Raw genomic sequence first — 19,365 nt, 5'->3', positions numbered from 1 at the left:
GAAACTTGACCCATGAGCCAAGTCTTGACCTTTAACCCCAGTGATCCCTGCTGCTCTTTCCTGGCACCGCAACCAACAGCACAAACAGACTGCCAACGCCCAGGGACTCTGGTTCTGCCCAATGCTGACTTACATTTTAAAGGAAGATTCCAGTCACCCCTTAAAAAGAAAGCAATACCTCCACCCGGAAGTGGATTTGTAGACATATTGGGGTGATTTGCACCTCGCGGTGTTTTATGAAGGGAAGTCTACGAAGGTTGAATCGCTGTCGGTGTGAAGACGGATAATGTGTGTAAATAATACCCCCAAAAAAAAGAAACTTCTGCTGATGAAAACACAGAGTCTGCCAGCGGGGATTTCCGCGCCGCCTGCCTGGCCGCTTCTACTTTCCATTGGTTTCCGAGTCGCTGATCCTGAACCAGCATGTAGCAAGTAAAGTCAAGGTGAACGGCTGATCTGCATCCTCTTCCCAGAGTAATGAATATAGTATTAGAGGCGGTGGATCAGCATCTGTATAGAGTATGAGGTGTGGGGATGCGAGGTGAATGGGACAAACCACATGAGAGGATCCTCCTCTGGCTGCCTAAGTATACAGGTGGCCAATGGGTGTAAAGGAACGCACACGCGTGTAGTGTTGGTGTGTGGTGGGCAAGAGTCTGAAGGTGCTCAGATGGGCAGAATTTTGCTTTGTTTATTTACAGGATACAAGTCAGGCCAACGTGTTTCGGGGATTTTTCGGGGCACCCGCTTCTTCAGGACTGGAGCAGTCTCCAAATGGTGTCTGCGTGCTAGGAACAGAGACGCTCTCCAAGCAGATCCAGGGCATCAATAAACCCAGCTCTCCAACTGGACCAAAACCAGCAGAGCTCTGAAGAAGGAGGTTTATAAGATTATTATTACATAGTATTTATAGAGCGCAGTGTGCGCAGCGCTTTACAATGTAAGGAAGACATTACAGTCACAATACAAATCAAGACAAGATGGTAAGGAGGGCCCTGCCCCTGAGGGCTTACAATCTAAAAGGGGAGGGGCCAGTGATACATGAGGAGGGAGCTGTGAATTGTGAATTGTCTGAGCGGTCAGGTTGAGGCGGGATCGGCTTCCCTGAAGAGATGAGTCTTAAGGGATCGCCTAAAGGCAGTCAAGGTGGGAGATAGACGGACAGGTCGGGGTAAAGAATTCCAGAGGATGGGAGAGACTCTAGAGAAGTCCTGGAGGCGAGTATGGGAGGAGATGATGACGGAGCTGGAAAGCAGGAGGTCTTGGGAAGAGCGGAGGGGACGGTTAGGGTGATACTTTGAGACAAGGTTGGAGATCTAGCCGGGGGCGGAGTTGTGGAGCTTTATAGGTGATTGTTAATATTTTGAATTTTATCCTTTGGGCGAGTGGAGGCCAGTGGTTAGGGAATGGCAGAGGGGGGCGGGGGATGGAAGCCAGTGGAGGGATTGGCAGAGGGAGGTTGCAGACACTGAGCGGTTAGTTAGGTGAATGAGTCTAGCAGCTCCACTCATGATAGACTGAAGGGGGAGGAGCCTGTGTAGAGGTCGGCCAATGAGGAGGGAGTTGCAGTAGTCAAGACGAGAGATAATAAGGGAGTGGATGAGTAATTTAGCTAATTTAGCTTAGTGTCTTTGGTGAGGATGTTGGAAGATGTGTTGGTTGTACTTGATTTCATGTTACTGCTGGTCCCGGACCGGTCTGTGATCGGGTCTTGCGGACAGTCTCTGGAGTTTGACACACAGCCGCAGATTGGAGCAACAACTGCTACAGTCACTGATTGGACCAAAAACTAATCATTTTCGAGCCCCCCTGAAGAAGTGGGTTCTCCTAAACCCCCCGGAGCATGTTGGCGAGACCCGTATTTGCTGTACTAGTAAGGTAATAAATGCTTCAGCTTTGTGACGACTCCGCGCTCCTCACCCACCAAACACTGAAGTGCGTCAGCGTGGCAGCCAGGCAGCCGGCATTGTCAGAAGACCAGCGGCAGACTCCATATATTTGTCAGTACAGGTTCCCTTTGAATGTTTTACTCCTCTATATGTCTTACAATGTATAAAGAATTTGATGTCGGAGTTGGAGAATGTTCCTCGTCTCAGGTGGAGAAGAAATGCTGAATAAGATGTATTATCGCTCTGCACTCTACCGGCACAAGCGTGCTATAAGATTACCGTGTGTTCAATCTCTTCAGTGCTGTTAATCATGTGATCACAGCGGCTCAGCGAATCAGAGGCTTAATAACATGTGACTTTACAGCGGCTGCGGAAACTATAAGTCCCAGCAGGTCAAGCGGCACGCTGGGTTCCGTAGTTCCGCACCCGCTGGAGGGCCACTTTGTGTCTGAGCTGGGGGTGAAATGCTGAAGACCCCCCCCCCCCCCAGAAGATCAGAGACAGCGTCTCCAACAATTTAGGTGTAACATTCTCTGGCAGCACCCGGTACCATAACATTGCCATGGACAATAACATCCTATAATGTGCGGGCGTCCAATCAGATTGGAGCTTTTGTTACACACTTGTGTGGGTTATCGGATGTTGGAGCCATGTCCTTCGAGCTGTAAAATTGGGATCAATCTACAGGGTGCTGTAATGGGCACTGACAGCATCCCTCCAGACAATCTACAGGGTGCTGTAATGGGCACTGACAGCATCCCTCCAGACAATCTACAGGGTGCTGTAATGGGCACTGACAGCATCCCTCCAGACAATCTACAGGGTGCTGTAATGGGCACTGACAGCATCCCTCCAGACAATCTACAGGGTGCTGTAATGGGCACTGACAGCATCCCTCCAGACAATCTACTGGGTGCTGTAATGGGCACTGACAGCATCCCTCCAGACAATCTACAGGGTGCTGTAATGGGCACGGACAGCATCCCTCCAGATCTGTATATTGCAGGGGGTAGCCAAACCTCCGCCCTCTCGCCATTCCATGAGGCCGCATGTGTCAGACTCAAGGCCCAGGGGCCGAAGCCGGCCCACCGGGCCATTTCCTAGACTTCTACTTTTAGATCTCGGTATTAAGTTATTTACTAAAACCCGTGATAATGGAACGCAGGGACAATTGTGATAAAGATTCGATACATTTATATTGTCTTAGGGCTCAGTCACACTGACTGAGCCGGCTCACTTTTTAGTGGGGCAGGAGGGGGCGTGGCGGGCCACTCAAGTGAATGGCGCCGTAGCCACGCCCTCCGGCCGCAATGCGATCCGCCTCACAGTATCGCAAAGCACATTGTGCATCCGGTCCTGTGGGGTGCGTTCAAAATGGTGCATGTAGCATTTTGATCGCACCGCACAGGATCAGACCGCAGGCACGGGACGTGACTTGCGAGCCCGCGCGGCGGATCGCATTGCGGCCGGAGGGCGTGGCTACTGCGCCACGCCCCCTCCTGCCCCACTAAAAAGTGTGCGAGGCAGTGCGTTCCGGCCAAAATCGGCACGGAACGCACAGCATCTAGTGTGACTGAGCCCTTACAGGCCCTTTTGAGGGAAACCATAATGTTGATGCGGCCCACAATTAAATTGAGTTTGACGCCCCTACATTAGGCATTGAAGACTGTGGCAGCCACAGCTGGAGGGCCGACGTTTGGCTACCCCCGGTACATTGTATGTGCGTAGGTGACTCTCTGTCATTAAACCCCGCCCATGTTCTTCTCCGGTTGGGTTCCAAGCATTCCGGTTTGCTGTTCATAACTGCTAACACTTGCATGGCGTGTGTGCGGCCTGAAATGTCTTCAGATGTTCTTTATTAGGATCCCTGCCCTGTGCGGAACGCCGGCCTAGCTGCCCCTCTCATTTCAGTTCTGCCGTTTTGATTGGTGCGTTTTTTGGTACAACAGGAAGTCATGCTCTTGGCACACTCTCCGCATGAGGAAACGGGACGGCAAGGAGCCCAACGGCCAGTGTAAAAGCGTGGAGGGTCTGGGCAGCAAGGTGAAAGTGAGTAAGGTGCTAGATCACCCGACGCGGCGCGCGTCCTGCGGGACGCAGGTGTTATCGCATTTGTTTTGTTGTTTTCTTATTTCATTTCCGCAGGAGTTTGCATGGCGCTCATCTGGCACTGTTGTTTAATTTTGATATTTTGCATCCGGTACGAGCAGCCGACTCCGCTCTGCATGCCGATCGGCCTGTCCGCTGACATTCCGGGTTTAACGTCCAGGTCTAGAGATAAAACCTGATACAGAATGATTGTCCCTGTAGTGCGGGGGGGAGGGGCTCAAACCGCCGGCCCTCCAGCTGTGGGGTGAAACTACAAATCCCGTGATGCATCTCTCTCTCCGGGAGTCGTGGCTGTGAGAATCTTGCAATGCCTCGTGGGATTTGTAGTTCCACCCCACAGCTGGAGGGCCGGAGGTTTGAGACCCCTGCTGTAGTGTATGGATGTCTGAGGGCCAGGCGCAGTTTACATCAATATAAAATAATTAGCATATGCAAATATGTGACTCCTCCCCCCCTTCTAATGGCTCTCCATCCAATAGCTGGACACAACTCAGAGTTATACTTTTTTTTTTGTGACGGATATTCTAAAAATAAAGATGTTTTGCAGCTTCAGCGTCCGATGAAAGTTCTCCGATCCCCAAGCCGTGTGCTCCGGGAGAGAGTCACCGCTTCACTTCCCGCCTCTAATACATGGTCTGGGGGTCTGAGAATGGCGGCCTTTGTCTGACGCATCTCACAAAAACCCTATTTAGCGTTGTGACAGGTTCCCTTTTTAAAGGAGAACTATGGGGTTAAGGCTTTTCCCCATAGTTCTCGTTAGGGTCGCGGGAGGACACAAACTAGCGTCCTCCCGTCACCCTAAGCTCGGTATATAGGGAGCTACAGCTCGCGGTATACTGAGACGCCGCAGCAGATCCCGACATCGATGTCTGGATCCGCCCAGCTGCGTGAGTGACAGCTGGCGCTGCCTATCTAGAGGCAGAAGCTGTACACTCCCCCGTCCGTTCCGCCAATCAGCGCTGGTGGCCGACTGTCCTGGATTTGTCCCGTATCTTGGACCTCAGTCCTGATTAAGCCATGTCTCGGGAGATGGCTCAAGGTCACAGTGTCACCTTTACTTCACCACATGCTTTACAACTCAATAAGGAATTCATTATGGTGATCCTGCCAGTAACACACCTCCTGTCCTGCGGTGACAACACTCACATAGGGGCCGAATTGTCCTATATATTGTCCTGTATCTTGGACCTCTTGCTGCACATGCTCAACAAATCATTAAGGAATTCAGTATGGTGATCTGAAGCATGAGTGGGCGTGGCCTGTAATTAGGGGTGGGAGGGGGTGCAGCCACCACATCTAAGGACTGGAAGACGGGGGGGGGAGAGGCGCACCCACCACATCTAAAGACTGGAAGACAGGGGAGGAGAGGTGCAGCCATCCCATCTAAGGACTGGAAGACGGGGGGGGGAGAGGCGCACCCACCACATCTAAGGACTGGAAGACGGGGGGGAGAGGTGCAGCCATCCCATCTAAGGACTGGAAGACGGGGGGGAGAGGTGCAGCCATCCCATCTAAGGACTGGAAGACTGGGGGGTAGAGGCGCGCACCCACCACGTCTAAGGACTGGAAGGTATGGGGGAGAGGTGCAGCCATCCCATCTAAGGACTGGAAGGTAGGAGGGAGAGGTGCAGCCACCACGTCTAAGGACTGGAAGACGGGTGGGAGAGGTGCAGCCATCCCATCTAAGGACTGGAAGGTATGGGGGAGAGGTGCAGTCACCACGTCTAAGGACAGGTAAGCTGCAATATATGACATTTGGGTTTAGATATCCTTTAGGTTCTGCATTGTGTAGGATGTCAGCTGCCCTGATAAAGGTTCTCTGCAGGTATCGGGGTTCAGGTGTAGGTTGTAGAAGTCCCTGGTCTCGTGTCTGCATCACTCGTCATTCTCTGTCCCCCTCTGTGTCCCGATCGGTCCATGTCACAGTGGTGCAGATTGTCACCGGCCTCCCCTCGTGTGTCCTCCACTAACTGCAGCCTGTTGAAGTGAAGAGCTTGTTTGCCATTTTTGAAGTTTGTCCGCCAAAACGTTCCATTAACTGTCCTGCGCATGTGCTTGTGTGTGAGTGTGTCCGTGTGCTGGGCGCATGGGATGTTACCGCTTGTTCCGCCAAAGTCCTCCCCGTCCTCTGCAGCATCCAGCATCGTGCATGTCAAACATGTTTGTTCCAGCCAGTCCCGACTGAAAAAAAATAATTGGGATAGAAATGAATTTTTCGCCTGCAGGAAGTTACTGCCGAAGCATTTCCTGCGAAATCCCATAAATAACGGGGCCAAAGGTTATTTCTCTGACGCAGTGTATCCCCCTCGGTCTGTCCTATCTCCTCGTAGTCCAGCATACATCTCTGAATCACTGGACCCAAAATGGTCGTTCTAATGACGTCTAGAAATCCCATAGCACCAAAAATGTCAAAATGTTCTCAAAGAAATGATGAATCTCGAGTCCAAAAACCAACCTACCCAACAAGGGGTCCAGTCATGGAGGACCAGTGAGGTATGAGATGGGAAAATGCCTTCGACCCATCTGTGAATGGGCAGAACGTTTGTCTGTTCTATCCTGGAAGGAACCCGACAGCCTCCATTGTGACCCTTCCGAGTACCCATTACAGGCATCAGTCAGGGTGGGAATAATGGAGCTGCCATTGCTGACTTGTTTTGGGGGCGCATGCTCCAGGTCCATTATCTTTCCATCGCTGCTGGGTACACCACTGACCTGGAACAAGCGTGTTCTTATCGGGTGTCACCCAACCTGTGTGCTCCTTCCTGATTCTTGGCAGCCCTGCAACCTCATAACAAGCCAGCAGTGGTGGAGCTCATATATCTGTCCTGACAGGTCCATGGAGTCTGGTGGTCATAGTGAGCCCCTGGCTTCATACATCTCTGGGAAAATAAAATGGAGAGATCTCCCCCACCATAGTTCCCGGCTCTGTTCCTGCTCGTCCTGAAACAAAGAGACCAAATGTATCACTTGTAGTACAAAGTACAGATATGTCATTCAATCTCCAGCTCTTCTCTTTGGAGACTATGACATTCCTGCCTAGATTATAATGCTGCAACATTTTCCATTCTCCATGATATAAGATTGGGGAAATGGTGGGAGACCCTCATAATGGGCACAGCGGGGGTACAGACCCGGGAACTCAGCACAGGGGTGGTGGGAGCTCCTCATAATGGGCACAGCGGGTGTACAGACCCGGGAACTCAGCACAGGGATGGTGGGAGCTCCTCATAATGGGCACAGCGGGTGTACAGACCCGGGAACTCAGCACAGGGATGGGAGGAGCTCCTCATAATGGGCACAGCGGGTGTACAGACCCGGGAACTCAGCACAGGGGTGGGGGGAGCCCCTCATAATGGGCACAGCCGGTGTACAGACCCGGGAACTCAGCACAGGGATGGTGGGGGCCCCTCATAATGGGCACAGCGGGTGTGCAGAAATGGTACCTCCTAGTCACCTAATACTGAACTCTGACCAGCAACACCCAGAGAGCAGATCTAGGTGATAGTTTCCATCCATTCATACACAACTGTCACCATTGTTATATTACCAACCTAACTGTGTCTTCACCCAAAAATAGTGTCAGATTTCAGGGCCGGGACGTCTAATATGTGTCCTAGGCCCCGCCTGATACCTCAATATCTAAACTCTCCAAAATCCTCTCACATTTTAGAGTCATTAAAGTCTTTTCTAGATAATAAACATAACCGGACGATGAATCTTCTACTGCAGCAGTGAGGTAGAAAGAGACCACAGCCATGGGGCCCGGTGGTGGCTCTTCCCTCCTCTCCCCCTTTAGTCCCTATGGTGCCACATTCCCAGCCTGGAGATGCCACGGACTCTTCTATATTAAAGGAGAACTATGAGGGGGGAGGGGGGGGAGTGCTTTTCACTCACCTCATAGTTCTAGCCGACCTGCGAAAATGAGACTGTCACAGGTCGGCTCAGTAGATCGGGAGGTGAGCGAACACATACCGGCGCCCGCTCACCTCTCGATCCTGTCACAGCTCTCTGCCGTGACAGGGGGAGGGGCTGGAATTCCCCGCTCCGATCCTCCAGCGCTGACTGGCGGAACGGACGGGGGAGGGGGCGGGCACAGCTGGCTCTGCCTCTAGATAGGCAGAGCCAGCTGTCACTCACGCAGCTGGGCGGATCCAGACATCTATGTCGGGATCTGCTGCGGCGTCTCAGTATACCGCGAGCTGTAGCTCCCTATATACTGAGCCTAGGGTGACGGGAGGACGCTAGTTTGTGTCCTCCCGTTACCCTAAGGAGAACTATGGGGAAAAGCCCTGACCCCATAGTTCTCCTTTAAATCATGAAACGTGTTCTCATGCGATGCAATCAAATCCTTTTTTAGGAACAATGGTTACATAGTATTTGAGATTGAACAAAGACACAAGTCCATCAAGTCCAACCTTTTGCGTGTATGCATTTAATGTTTTTTCAATTCATTTTAAAACTGCTCATTTTTTGGAAACGTTAGATATGCGCGTCCATGGTGTGTACAGGACTGTCATTGTGGGTGATATTTATTAGAGTGGAGACGCTGAGCTTTTAGAAATCGGTGCAAATAAAGAAAACAAAATCTCGGCCACTTTGATTACTGTTGTTACATTTTTGCCGTCTCATCTTTCCGATGGCGGAATAAGTTGGACTGGAACCGACATACAAAAATGGATCGAGCATTTGTCAGTCTCTATAAATGTCTTTCAATTGGCAGCTCCGTCCAGTCCTGGCTGCTGAGTTGATGGGAAATTTGGTAAAATTTTGAACAATTTTGAGACACGAAAAGGCGTCCTTCACTTTTTCTAAATGTCGCCCTTTGCGTTCAGTGTTTGCGTGTCATGTTGTTAAATGTGTTGGAGGAATTTCCTAGGTGAGGCCCCTGTGTTGTCCCCCCCCTATTCCCGCTCCATAGTTGTCAGTAGGGCAGGATATAAAAGTCGTTGCGTCATGAGAGGACGCTCATCATAGAAGTGCGTTGGATTGGATGATGTGTTGGATTGATGCATCTTACACACTGATCCTGATCAGGGCCAGATTTACTCTCTCTGCTGCCCCAAGACCAGGTTCCTCAATGTGCCCCCCTTACCCGCCAAACCCCAATGGAGAATGGCAGACCTGCAGGCTGCATACAAGTTGATCTTGGCGACATCGTACAAAACAAGCGGTGGCTTCCGCTGCTGTACTTTTAGCTCTGCTCGCCCAAAGCCGGGCTAAATGTAGAAAACAATTACCCGCCCGGCGCCCGGAACTGCATGTCCTAGGCATCGGGATATAGGAATGCAACACTCCTGCTGCCCCTCTACTCCCTGCTGCCCCTCTACTCCCCGCTGCCCCTCTACTCCCCGCTGCCCCTCTACTCCCCGCTGCCCCTCTACTCCCTGCTGCCCCAGGGCTGGGCCTTGGTTGGCCTTGTGGGAAATCCGGCCCGGATCCTGATCCCACACATGTAATATATCATTCATTGACACCGCTATGAGGGAGTATTCAGCGCTCATTATGTTGGAAGGGTAGAGCGCCCTGCCTGGTGACTCTACTTTATAAGTAACCTGCCTGCACAACAACGTTGGTCATTTTCATAGACGAAGCTCTAAGTACGATCTCATACACTTATTTACAATTTCCGGAAAATTTGTCGTCTTCACAAATGATGACAACCAGTTGGAAGTCTGTGTCCCCCACATGGAGCGGTATAACCCTTCCCCCGACCTACTTTGCTCACAATGGCGGCCATCGCACAGAGCGTATTACTCTTCTGAGGCTTTGGGTGAGGACGGAGCTGCTGGACAATGATTGACATCCCCGGAGCGAGTGGGGTAAAAAATCTTCACACATTTCCCTGACCTCAGGTGTCTGTCAGTGCAGAGGAAGTGCTGCCATTATTAGGGGCAATGTGCGTGGTTTTGCCCCCTTGTGTTATGTTGTCGGGGCAAATACGTGACCGGTGACGAGTTCCAACACGTTGTCCCAGCAAAAGGCTGAAAATTCTGGTTAAATTGCAGCTTAAAACTCTTCAAATGTAGAGCAAAAACAACATAATTGTGATGTAAATCCGGATCACACTCCTAGAAATCTTATCTGTGTGTATTCAATGGCTTCCATTCTGCCCCTCCTTCCGTCTGAAGAAAGCTGGGTCCTAGAGAGCAGGGTTCTGAGTCCCACTCTGTAGAGTCCCATTCTCTGGAACCCAACTGTCTTCAGAGTCCTGCTCGCTAGAGTCGCACCTTCTAGATTCCTGCCTCCTAGAACCCCTCCCCCAAGATTCCTGCGTCCTAGAACCCCTCCCCCTAGATTCCTGCTTCCTAGAACCCCTCCCTCTAGATTCCTGCCTCCTAGAACCCCTCCTTCTCGATTCTTGCTTCCTAGAACCCCTCCCTCTAGATTCCTGCCTCCTAGAACCCCTCCTTCTCGATTCTTGCTTCCTAGAACCCCTCCCTCTAGATTCCTGCCTCCTAGAACCCCTCCTTCTCGATTCTTGCTTCCTAGAACCCCTCCCTCTAGATTCCTGCCTCCTAGAACCCCTCCTTCTCGATTCTTGCTTCCTAGAACCCCTCCCTCTAGATTCCTGCCTCCTAGAACCCCTCCTTCTCGATTCTTGCTTCCTAGAACCCCTCCCTCTAGATTCCTGCCTCCTAGAACCCCTCCTTCTCGATTCTTGCTTCCTAGAACCCCTCCCTCTAGATTCCTGCCTCCTAGAACCCCTCCTTCTCGATTCTTGCTTCCTAGAACCCCTCCCTCTAGATTCCTGCCTCCTAGAACCCCTCCTTCTCGATTCTTGCTTCCTAGAACCCCTCCCTCTAGATTCCTGCCTCCTAGAACCCCTCCTTCTCGATTCTTGCTTCCTAGAACCCCTCCCTCTAGATTCCTGCCTCCTAGAACCCCTCCTTCTCGATTCTTGCTTCCTAGAACCCCTCCCTCTAGATTCCTGCCTCCTAGAACCCCTCCTTCTCGATTCTTGCTTCCTAGAACCCCTCCCTCTAGATTCCTGCCTCCTAGAACCCCTCCTTCTCGATTCTTGCTTCCTAGAACCCCTCCCTCTAGATTCCTGCCTCCTAGAACCCCTCCTTCTCGATTCTTGCTTCCTAGAACCCCTCCCTCTAGATTCCTGCCTCCTAGAACCCCTCCTTCTCGATTCTTGCTTCCTAGAACCCCTCCCTCTAGATTCCTGCCTCCTAGAACCCCTCCTTCTCGATTCTTGCTTCCTAGAACCCCTCCCTCTAGATTCCTGCCTCCTAGAACCCCTCCTTCTCGATTCTTGCTTCCTAGAACCCCTCCCTCTAGATTCCTGCCTCCTAGAACCCCTCCTTCTCGATTCTTGCTTCCTAGAACCCCTCCCTCTAGATTCCTGCCTCCTAGAACCCCTCCTTCTCGATTCTTGCTTCCTAGAACCCCTCCCTCTAGATTCCTGCCTCCTAGAACCCCTCCTTCTCGATTCTTGCTTCCTAGAACCCCTCCCTCTAGATTCCTGCCTCCTAGAACCCCTCCTTCTCGATTCTTGCTTCCTAGAACCCCTCCCTCTAGATTCCTGCCTCCTAGAACCCCTCCTTCTCGATTCTTGCTTCCTAGAACCCCTCCCTCTAGATTCCTGCCTCCTAGAACCCCTCCTTCTCGATTCTTGCTTCCTAGAACCCCTCCCTCTAGATTCCTGCCTCCTAGAACCCCTCCTTCTCGATTCTTGCTTCCTAGAACCCCTCCCTCTAGATTCCTGCCTCCTAGAACCCCTCCTTCTCGATTCTTGCTTCCTAGAACCCCTCCCTCTAGATTCCTGCCTCCTAGAACCCCTCCTTCTCGATTCTTGCTTCCTAGAACCCCTCCCTCTAGATTCCTGCCTCCTAGAACCCCTCCTTCTCGATTCTTGCTTCCTAGAACCCCTCCCTCTAGATTCCTGCCTCCTAGAACCCCTCCTTCTCGATTCTTGCTTCCTAGAACCCCTCCCTCTAGATTCCTGCCTCCTAGAACCCCTCCTTCTCGATTCTTGCTTCCTAGAACCCCTCCCTCTAGATTCCTGCCTCCTAGAACCCCTCCTTCTCGATTCTTGCTTCCTAGAACCCCTCCCTCTAGATTCCTGCCTCCTAGAACCCCTCCTTCTCGATTCTTGCTTCCTAGAACCCCTCCCTCTAGATTCCTGCCTCCTAGAACCCCTCCTTCTAGATTCCTGCCTCCTAGAACCCTGCTCTTTATATCCCGACTGTCTAGAGTCCCTCTGTCCAGCACCTAGCTCTCTTCAGAGTCCCACTCTCTTGAGGCCTGCATTCTAGAATACAGCTCTCTTCATAGTTCTGCTCTCTAGAACCTCCGCTCTCTAGAATTCGGCCATCACCTCTCTGCTGCAGAGGAGTTGTGGAATCTCTTTGACACACTCTGTTACAATGTATTACAAGTCATAAATTCTGGTGACCATGAAAACAGATCCTTATAACCTCAGTCCTGGTCTGCACCTGCATCATTTCTGGTTTGGAGTTGACAGTTGGCATTCATAAAACTGCTGTGCGTCCGTACAGCCATAAAATGTGAACATTCCCTATGAGGGCCGCGTGTGAGAGATCTTCAGCTGGTCCGTCTTCAGAAGAGAAGGTAAGGGTGATGGATCTGGTACTTCGTGGTCATGTGACCTCCCTCTGTGGGGGGGTCAGAGTTCAGCATTTCCTCCTCCCAGCAGCCGCCCCATTATTGTTCCCGCTCTCTAATCTTCTCTTCTTGCCTCTCCTTCGCCCTCCAGGATCACAACAGTTCCGAGGAATCAGAATGTGATGACTTTGACCCCGGAGCCAGCATGGAGGTAGGGCAATTTGCCACTTTTTAAACAATGCGAGTTGACTGGCTGTCATGCTGATCCATCGGCTTTAGTACTTACACTGGACTTTGCTGGATGAAGAATGCAACCATTAATGTAAAAGGAAAGTCAGATATGTATGCCTGTTCCAGGTCAGTGTCTCAGGAAATATTGAAGCCATGCATGAGCCATACCCGGTGCCACTGGTGACCTGCAGAGCCATACCCGTTGCTACTGGTGACCTGCAGAGCCATACCCGTTGCTACTGGTGACCTGCAGAGCCATACCCGTTGCTACTGGTGACCTGCAGAGCCATACCCGTTGCTACTGGTGACCTGCAGAGCCATACCCGTTGCTACTGGTGACCTGCAGAGCCATACCCGTTGCTACTGGTGACCTGCAGAGCCATACCCGTTGCTACTGGTGACCTGCAGAGCCATACCCGTTGCTACTGGTGACCTGCAGAGCCATACCCGTTGCTACTGGTGACCTGCAGAGCCATACCCGTTGCTACTGGTGACCTGCAGAGCCATACCCGTTGCTACTGGTGACCTGCAGAGCCATACCCGTTGCTACTGGTGACCTGCAGAGCCATACCCGTTGCTACTGGTGACCTGCAGAGCCATACCCGTTGCTACTGGTGACCTGCAGAGCCATACCCGTTGCTACTGGTGACCTGCAGAGCCATACCCGTTGCTACTGGTGACCTGCAGAGCCATACCCGTTGCTACTGGTGACCTGCAGAGCCATACCCGTTGCTACTGGTGACCTGCAGAGCCATACCCGTTGCTACTGGTGACCTGCAGAGCCATACCCGTTGCTACTGGTGACCTGCAGAGCCATACCCGTTGCTACTGGTGACCTGCAGAGCCATACCCGTTGCTACTGGTGACCTGCAGAGCCATACCCGTTGCTACTGGTGACCTGCAGAGCCATACCCGTTGCTACTGGTGACCTGCAGAGCCATACCCGTTGCTACTGGTGACCTGCAGAGCCATACCCGTTGCTACTGGTGACCTGCAGAGCCATACCCGTTGCTACTGGTGACCTGCAGAGCCATACCCGTTGCTACTGGTGACCTGCAGAGCCATACCCGTTGCTACTGGTGACCTGCAGAGCCATACCCGTTGCTACTGGTGACCTGCAGAGCCATACCCGTTGCTACTGGTGACCTGCAGAGCCATACCCGTTGCTACTGGTGACCTGCAGAGCCATACCCGTTGCTACTGGTGACCTGCAGAGCCATACCCGTTGCTACTGGTGACCTGCAGAGCCATACCCGTTGCTACTGGTGACCTGCAGAGCCATACCCGTTGCTACTGGTGACCTGCAGAGCCATACCCGTTGCTACTGGTGACCTGCAGAGCCATACCCGTTGCTACTGGTGACCTGCAGAGCCATACCCGTTGCTACTGGTGACCTGCAGAGCCATACCCGTTGCTACTGGTGACCTGCAGAGCCATACCCGTTGCTACTGGTGACCTGCAGAGCCATACCCGTTGCTACTGGTGACCTGCAGAGCCATACCCGTTGCTACTGGTGACCTGCAGAGCCATACCCGATGCCACTGGGAACCTGCAGAGCCATCCCCGGTGCCACTGGTAGCCTGCCGAGCCATACCCGGTGCCACTGGTAGCCTGCCGAGCCATATACCCGGTGCCACTGGTAACCTGCAGCACCATACCTGGTGCTACTTTATCACATATGTATCCTGATCTGTGTATTCTAGGTGGCTGGGTATCTGTTGACCCCATTGCTGCACCACCCGTCATCCATTATTGGCAGAACACACCAAATCTTTCCCATATTTACTCCGATGTATTACATTTATTTTCCTGACAATTGGTGACTTTTCCAGCATTTTGAGAGACGTTCTAATCAGTAAACATATACGGTGAGCGGTGTGATGTCACCTCATCAGAGAGTCTGCGCTGGAAGGAATACATTCCACAAGTCTCTGGTTTAGGGCCTGCTCACACCATATGCAGTGCGTTCCGGCCGCAACGCACTGCATTGCATTGCGGCCGGCTCGGTATTTTGTGGGGGCGTGTCTGGTCATTGAAGTGAACGGCACCGTAGCGGCCGCAATGCGATCGCCCGCACGGGATCGCAAGGCACATTGTGTCTGCGGTCCGATCAAAATAGTGCTTGTAGCATTTTGATCGCACCGAAACCGCAGACACAATGTGCCTTGCGATCCCGTGCGGGCGATCGCATTGTGGCCGCTACGGTGCCGTTCACTTCAATGGCCAGACACGCCCCCACAAAATACCGAGCCGGCCGCAAGGCGATGCAGTGCGTTGTGGCCGGAACGCACTGCATATGGTGTGAACAGGCCCTTAGCAAATGTTTCTTTCCAGCATTAGATGAAGGATTTCCAAGTCCAAGAGCAATAATGTAGCTTACCGTTCTTGGATACGACGGCTGCATTGGTTTTCTTTTTTTTTCAGGCTAAGAACATTTTCAGCAACTACAGGAAATGATGGTTCTGGTCACTTCCTGTGAGCTGAACTGAAATCACAAACAATCTCATCTTCCTACTGTAAACTACTAATCACCTCATCCCAATCTAATTGAGATAAAAAGAAGAAGACATGTTTGGAGTCCATCCTGGGTGACAACCATGGCTCCCTCTATAGATACAGTACAGTGAGTGAGCGTAGCCACCTATGGACAGGAAGTGTGTTACTGGCGGGCTCACCAGGTGCAGTTAAGGAAACAAAGCCTTTCAAAAAGAAAATGAATCCAGCGACTGGAAGCTGCTATATATTCCACTTGTGTTTTTTGGGTTTATATGCAGCACCTCAAAACTGAACTCAGGGCATGAAAAGTTTCTTTTATAAATACTTTATTCCTCAATAGCCATCAAGGATATACATTCACATTGTGTGCACCGCATGCCTTTGCAAACCCAGATATTGGCTAGCAGCAGTACATAACACAAGCAGAGCTGTAGAAGGGACCCAGCAGGATCCCTCCCCCCTTGCATTCGTTATGTCTGTAATTCGGAATTCGGATACATCCGAATGTCCGAATTTACGAAAATTCGTCCGAATTTCGATTCGGAACGAAACGAATCGCACATGTCTATTACAGGAGGGGGCTGACACAAGACCAGTCACCCTGCCCAAGCGGAGAGAGCAGCAGTGACCGGTCTTTATTACAGGTGGGGGGCGGAGACAAGACCAGTCACCCTGCACAAGGAGAGAGAGCAGCAGTGAGCGGTCTTTATTACAGGAGGGGGCGGAGACAAGACCAGTCACCCTGCACAAGCAGAGAGAGCAGCAGTGAGCGGTCTTTATTACAGGAGGGGGCGGAGACAAGACCAGTCACCCTGCACAAGGAGAGAGAGCGGCAGTGAGCGGTCTTTATTACAGGAGGGGGCGGAGACAAGACCAGTCACCCTGCACAAGGAGAGAGAGCGGCAGTGAGCGGACTTTATTACAGGAGGGGGCGGAAACAATGATACTTTGATGATACTATTACTTGCTACCTTTAAACTCTCCTTCAATGCAAGTTACTATTCCTATGATCCAATATTATACAATGTAGACAGGTTTGGTTAAACATTGGACATCGATACGTTCTCAGTATAATCCTCTCCTGTGTTTATATTGATGATAAATCACTTATCATTGTCATTCCAATTCATTATCCAAGTATACAACTATCACTGACATTCGGTACAATTACCAAGCGCAGGTCCGGCTTCACTTATTTGTGTGTTTTTTTTTTTCCCCCAGTGATTCCTGCTGACATAATGAACGATATTTTGTATCCTGTATGTGTGATATTTGGCGGTGTGAAGATACTTTGTATATAATATTTGGTGTTATGTATAGCCAGTCCCCCAACACCCCGGAATATAGTTCCGGAGTTCCGGGCGGTAAGTTGCTTTCTACATTTAGTCCTGCTTTGCACAAGCCGGACTAAATGTAGTGTGGGGAAGCCGATTGTTTGTTTACCGAGATCACTTGTAATAAAACGGCAGCCGGTCCGTCCTCCTCCCTGAGCCACCATCCCCCCCACACCTACCTCTCTCTCCTCATTGGCTGCGTCTTCCGGGCTCCATTCTCCCCCTTGCCACCAAGTCTCTCTCTCCTCACTGGCGGCCGATGTGGAGAGCAGAGTGGCGGGGGTTAAAAGTAACCCCGCCGCTCCGTGTAGACAGTGAGAGGGGAGAGCCGTGCTGTGCCGTGCTGTGCTCTTCCCCTCTCAGCTGTCTTAGGAGTTCCAGCACAACGCTGTGCTGGAACTCCTGCCCTGGAGGTGACGGGTTCAATAAAGAGAACCTGTCACCTCCAAATGCTATCACGCAGGGACTTGTTAGCTAGCTCCTGTGTGATAGCAATAAAGTTAAGTGGAAAAACAAAATTAAAAAAAGAATTACATTTAAAAAAAAAAGTAATAGTAAGAAAAAAATATTAAATTAAAACAATAAAAAGGTGATTAAAAAGTAATAAATATCATGGCCCACTTGCCATGATAACCAGTTTATTGGCAGGCTCCTTCCCCATCGGGGCCCGGCTCCACCGCTTAGAAGGAGGACAGGAGCCTGACAATCAGCTTGTTACTATTCCCTGGAAGATATTTGTGGGGCCTACAGGGACAATGAGGGCATGCTGGAACTTGTAGTTTAATTAATTACGACATGTCCCAGCTGCTCTCATTTTACCTGTACACCCCCACATATCACTGGGGGGGGCGCAATATTTTGTTCTGCCCCAGGCGCCCGTTACTCTGGTTACGCCACTGTTTGTAGACATGTTGCAGCACTTGCTGTGTTCTATCTGAACACTAGATGGCGCTGCGACGCGTCTTCTGCTCCTCCTATAGATGACAATAATCATTATTTTCTGTATTATTTTCTTCTGACTTTCTTTCTGATTCAATTTTAGATCATGAATCCCAATTTCATCCAGGAGGGTGAGTGTTTCAGGTTTCAGGTTATTTTTTAGTAGTTTCATGAATGTATTATTTGTTAAAAGCTAACAGCCATTGAAGGAGTTAAAGGGAAAGTCGATCTAAATCATTTTATTTGGATAGGATGAGAAAGTGAGACTTAGATCCTCTTTCAGGTATTGTTTGTGGTCTGCGTTCCTCTTGGTGACCCCTCACTTCCTGTCTGGGAAACACTCCGCCGTCACTATGAACTCTACTTCACATTTTCCCGCTGTGTTCTCTACGTGTTGTCACATATATCGTGCAACAGAGGCCGCTGGCAATGAGCACCTGGACAGGAAGTGAGCTTCTAAAAATCTTTCCCACACATCCAAAACTACAAAGAAAGTTTGTCTGGAATTTGGTCTTTCACCGTCCCCGATAGTCGTTCACCTTTCTGCTAAAACCGTTATCTAAGGAGACGGCTCGCGTGTGTCGGGGCAAGTCTGCCGGCATCCTCCTCCTCCTGCTGCTGCCCATTGCCTGGCTGTCGGCTCTGAGCTGAAGACGGGAGGCCAGGAACATGGAAAAGAACCTGGAAGGAAGCTGATCTCTGGACTCCTGCGCTGGGTCTGCGTTGGGTCTGCGTTGGGTCTGCGTTGGGTCTGCGCTGAGTCTGCGCTGGGTCTGCGCTGGGTCTGCGCTGAGTCTGCGCTGGGTCTGCGCTGGGTCTGCGCTGGGTCTGCGCTGGGTCTGCGCTGGGTCTGCGTTGGGTCTGCGCTGGATTTGCGTTGGGTCTGCGCTGGATCTGCGTTGGGTCTGCGCTGGGTCTGCGCTGGGTCTGCGTTGGGTCTGCGCTGGGTCTGCGTTGGGTCTGTGCTGGGTGTGGAGCTCCATGTTTCCTATTCCAGTCTGGATAGTTCTTAGAACCTTCAGTAGAAGTGACCCACCTGCCCAGCAATGCAGCTCGTTCTGCTGAACGCCATGCTCACCCCTTGGGGCGAGATCTATCCCCGGGATTCATCCATCAGCGCTTCCCCTTATTGCAGATATTTAGGAATTATGGGACAGATGTCGCCTCATTGGGGTCTCGGGCTCGCTGCTCCTCACACATTGCACTACATGGTAGGGACGGTCCCGAGTACTGATCGATGTTTGTGGTCCTCACAGTGGCCCCGGAGTTCCTCCTGACTCTGGTAGACATCATATGTGTTGTCGGTGACACGGTGACCCTACACTGCAAGGTCTGCGGCCGACCGAAACCGCTCATCACGTGGAAGGGGCCGGATCAGAACATTCTGGATGGTGACAGCAGCACTTACATCATGACGGCCAGGTGAGTCCGGATCTGCGGGGTGTGCGTGTATTCGGCAGTGTTCCTCTCTTTTCATACGTGACCCCATAATGTCGGTCCTTCTCCCCCCCATACAGCGAGTCCGGCGACATTCGTCTGAAGATCTGTAATCTGATGCCCCAGGACAGCGGGATCTACACCTGTGTGGCGACCAATGAGCTGGGCTGCACCTCCACCTCCGCCACCATCAAAGTACAAGGTACCCGGGAGGACCAGGGGCAAGGGGGCAACTTAGCACAGATGATTCCGGGTCAGTACTGGGTGGAGGCGTCCAATCCCCCCCCCCATGGCCAGTCAGTGCTGCCTGTTATATGCCGTCTTCTCATATGAAATATTAATGAGGGGGCACTTTATTG

General features: G+C 51.5%; 1 protein-coding gene across 1 annotated transcript in view; it reads left to right on the top strand.

Moving 5' to 3' along the window:
* The window catches only part of LOC108791267 (kalirin-like), a gene marked incomplete at its 5' end in the record, with an annotated part of 83,784 nt that overhangs the window by 59,244 nt on the left and 5,175 nt on the right, over positions 1–19,365 (top strand). The window contains 7 exons of the mRNA XM_018561701.1: positions 2,189–2,348; positions 2,577–2,942; positions 3,801–3,947; positions 12,721–12,780; positions 17,673–17,700; positions 18,826–18,991; positions 19,087–19,259. Of these exons, the coding sequence (XP_018417203.1) occupies positions 2,189–2,348; positions 2,577–2,942; positions 3,801–3,947; positions 12,721–12,780; positions 17,673–17,700; positions 18,826–18,991; positions 19,087–19,259 (1,100 nt within the window). The remainder of the gene's footprint in view (positions 1–2,188; positions 2,349–2,576; positions 2,943–3,800; positions 3,948–12,720; positions 12,781–17,672; positions 17,701–18,825; positions 18,992–19,086; positions 19,260–19,365) is intronic.

Source organism: Nanorana parkeri, unplaced genomic scaffold, assembly GCF_000935625.1.
Source record: "Nanorana parkeri isolate BGI_ZX_2015 unplaced genomic scaffold, ASM93562v1 scaffold538, whole genome shotgun sequence".
Taxonomy (NCBI): domain Eukaryota; kingdom Metazoa; phylum Chordata; class Amphibia; order Anura; family Dicroglossidae; genus Nanorana; species Nanorana parkeri.
Note: the sequence above shows the minus strand (reverse complement) of the source record. Positions and strands in the feature narration are given on the sequence as shown.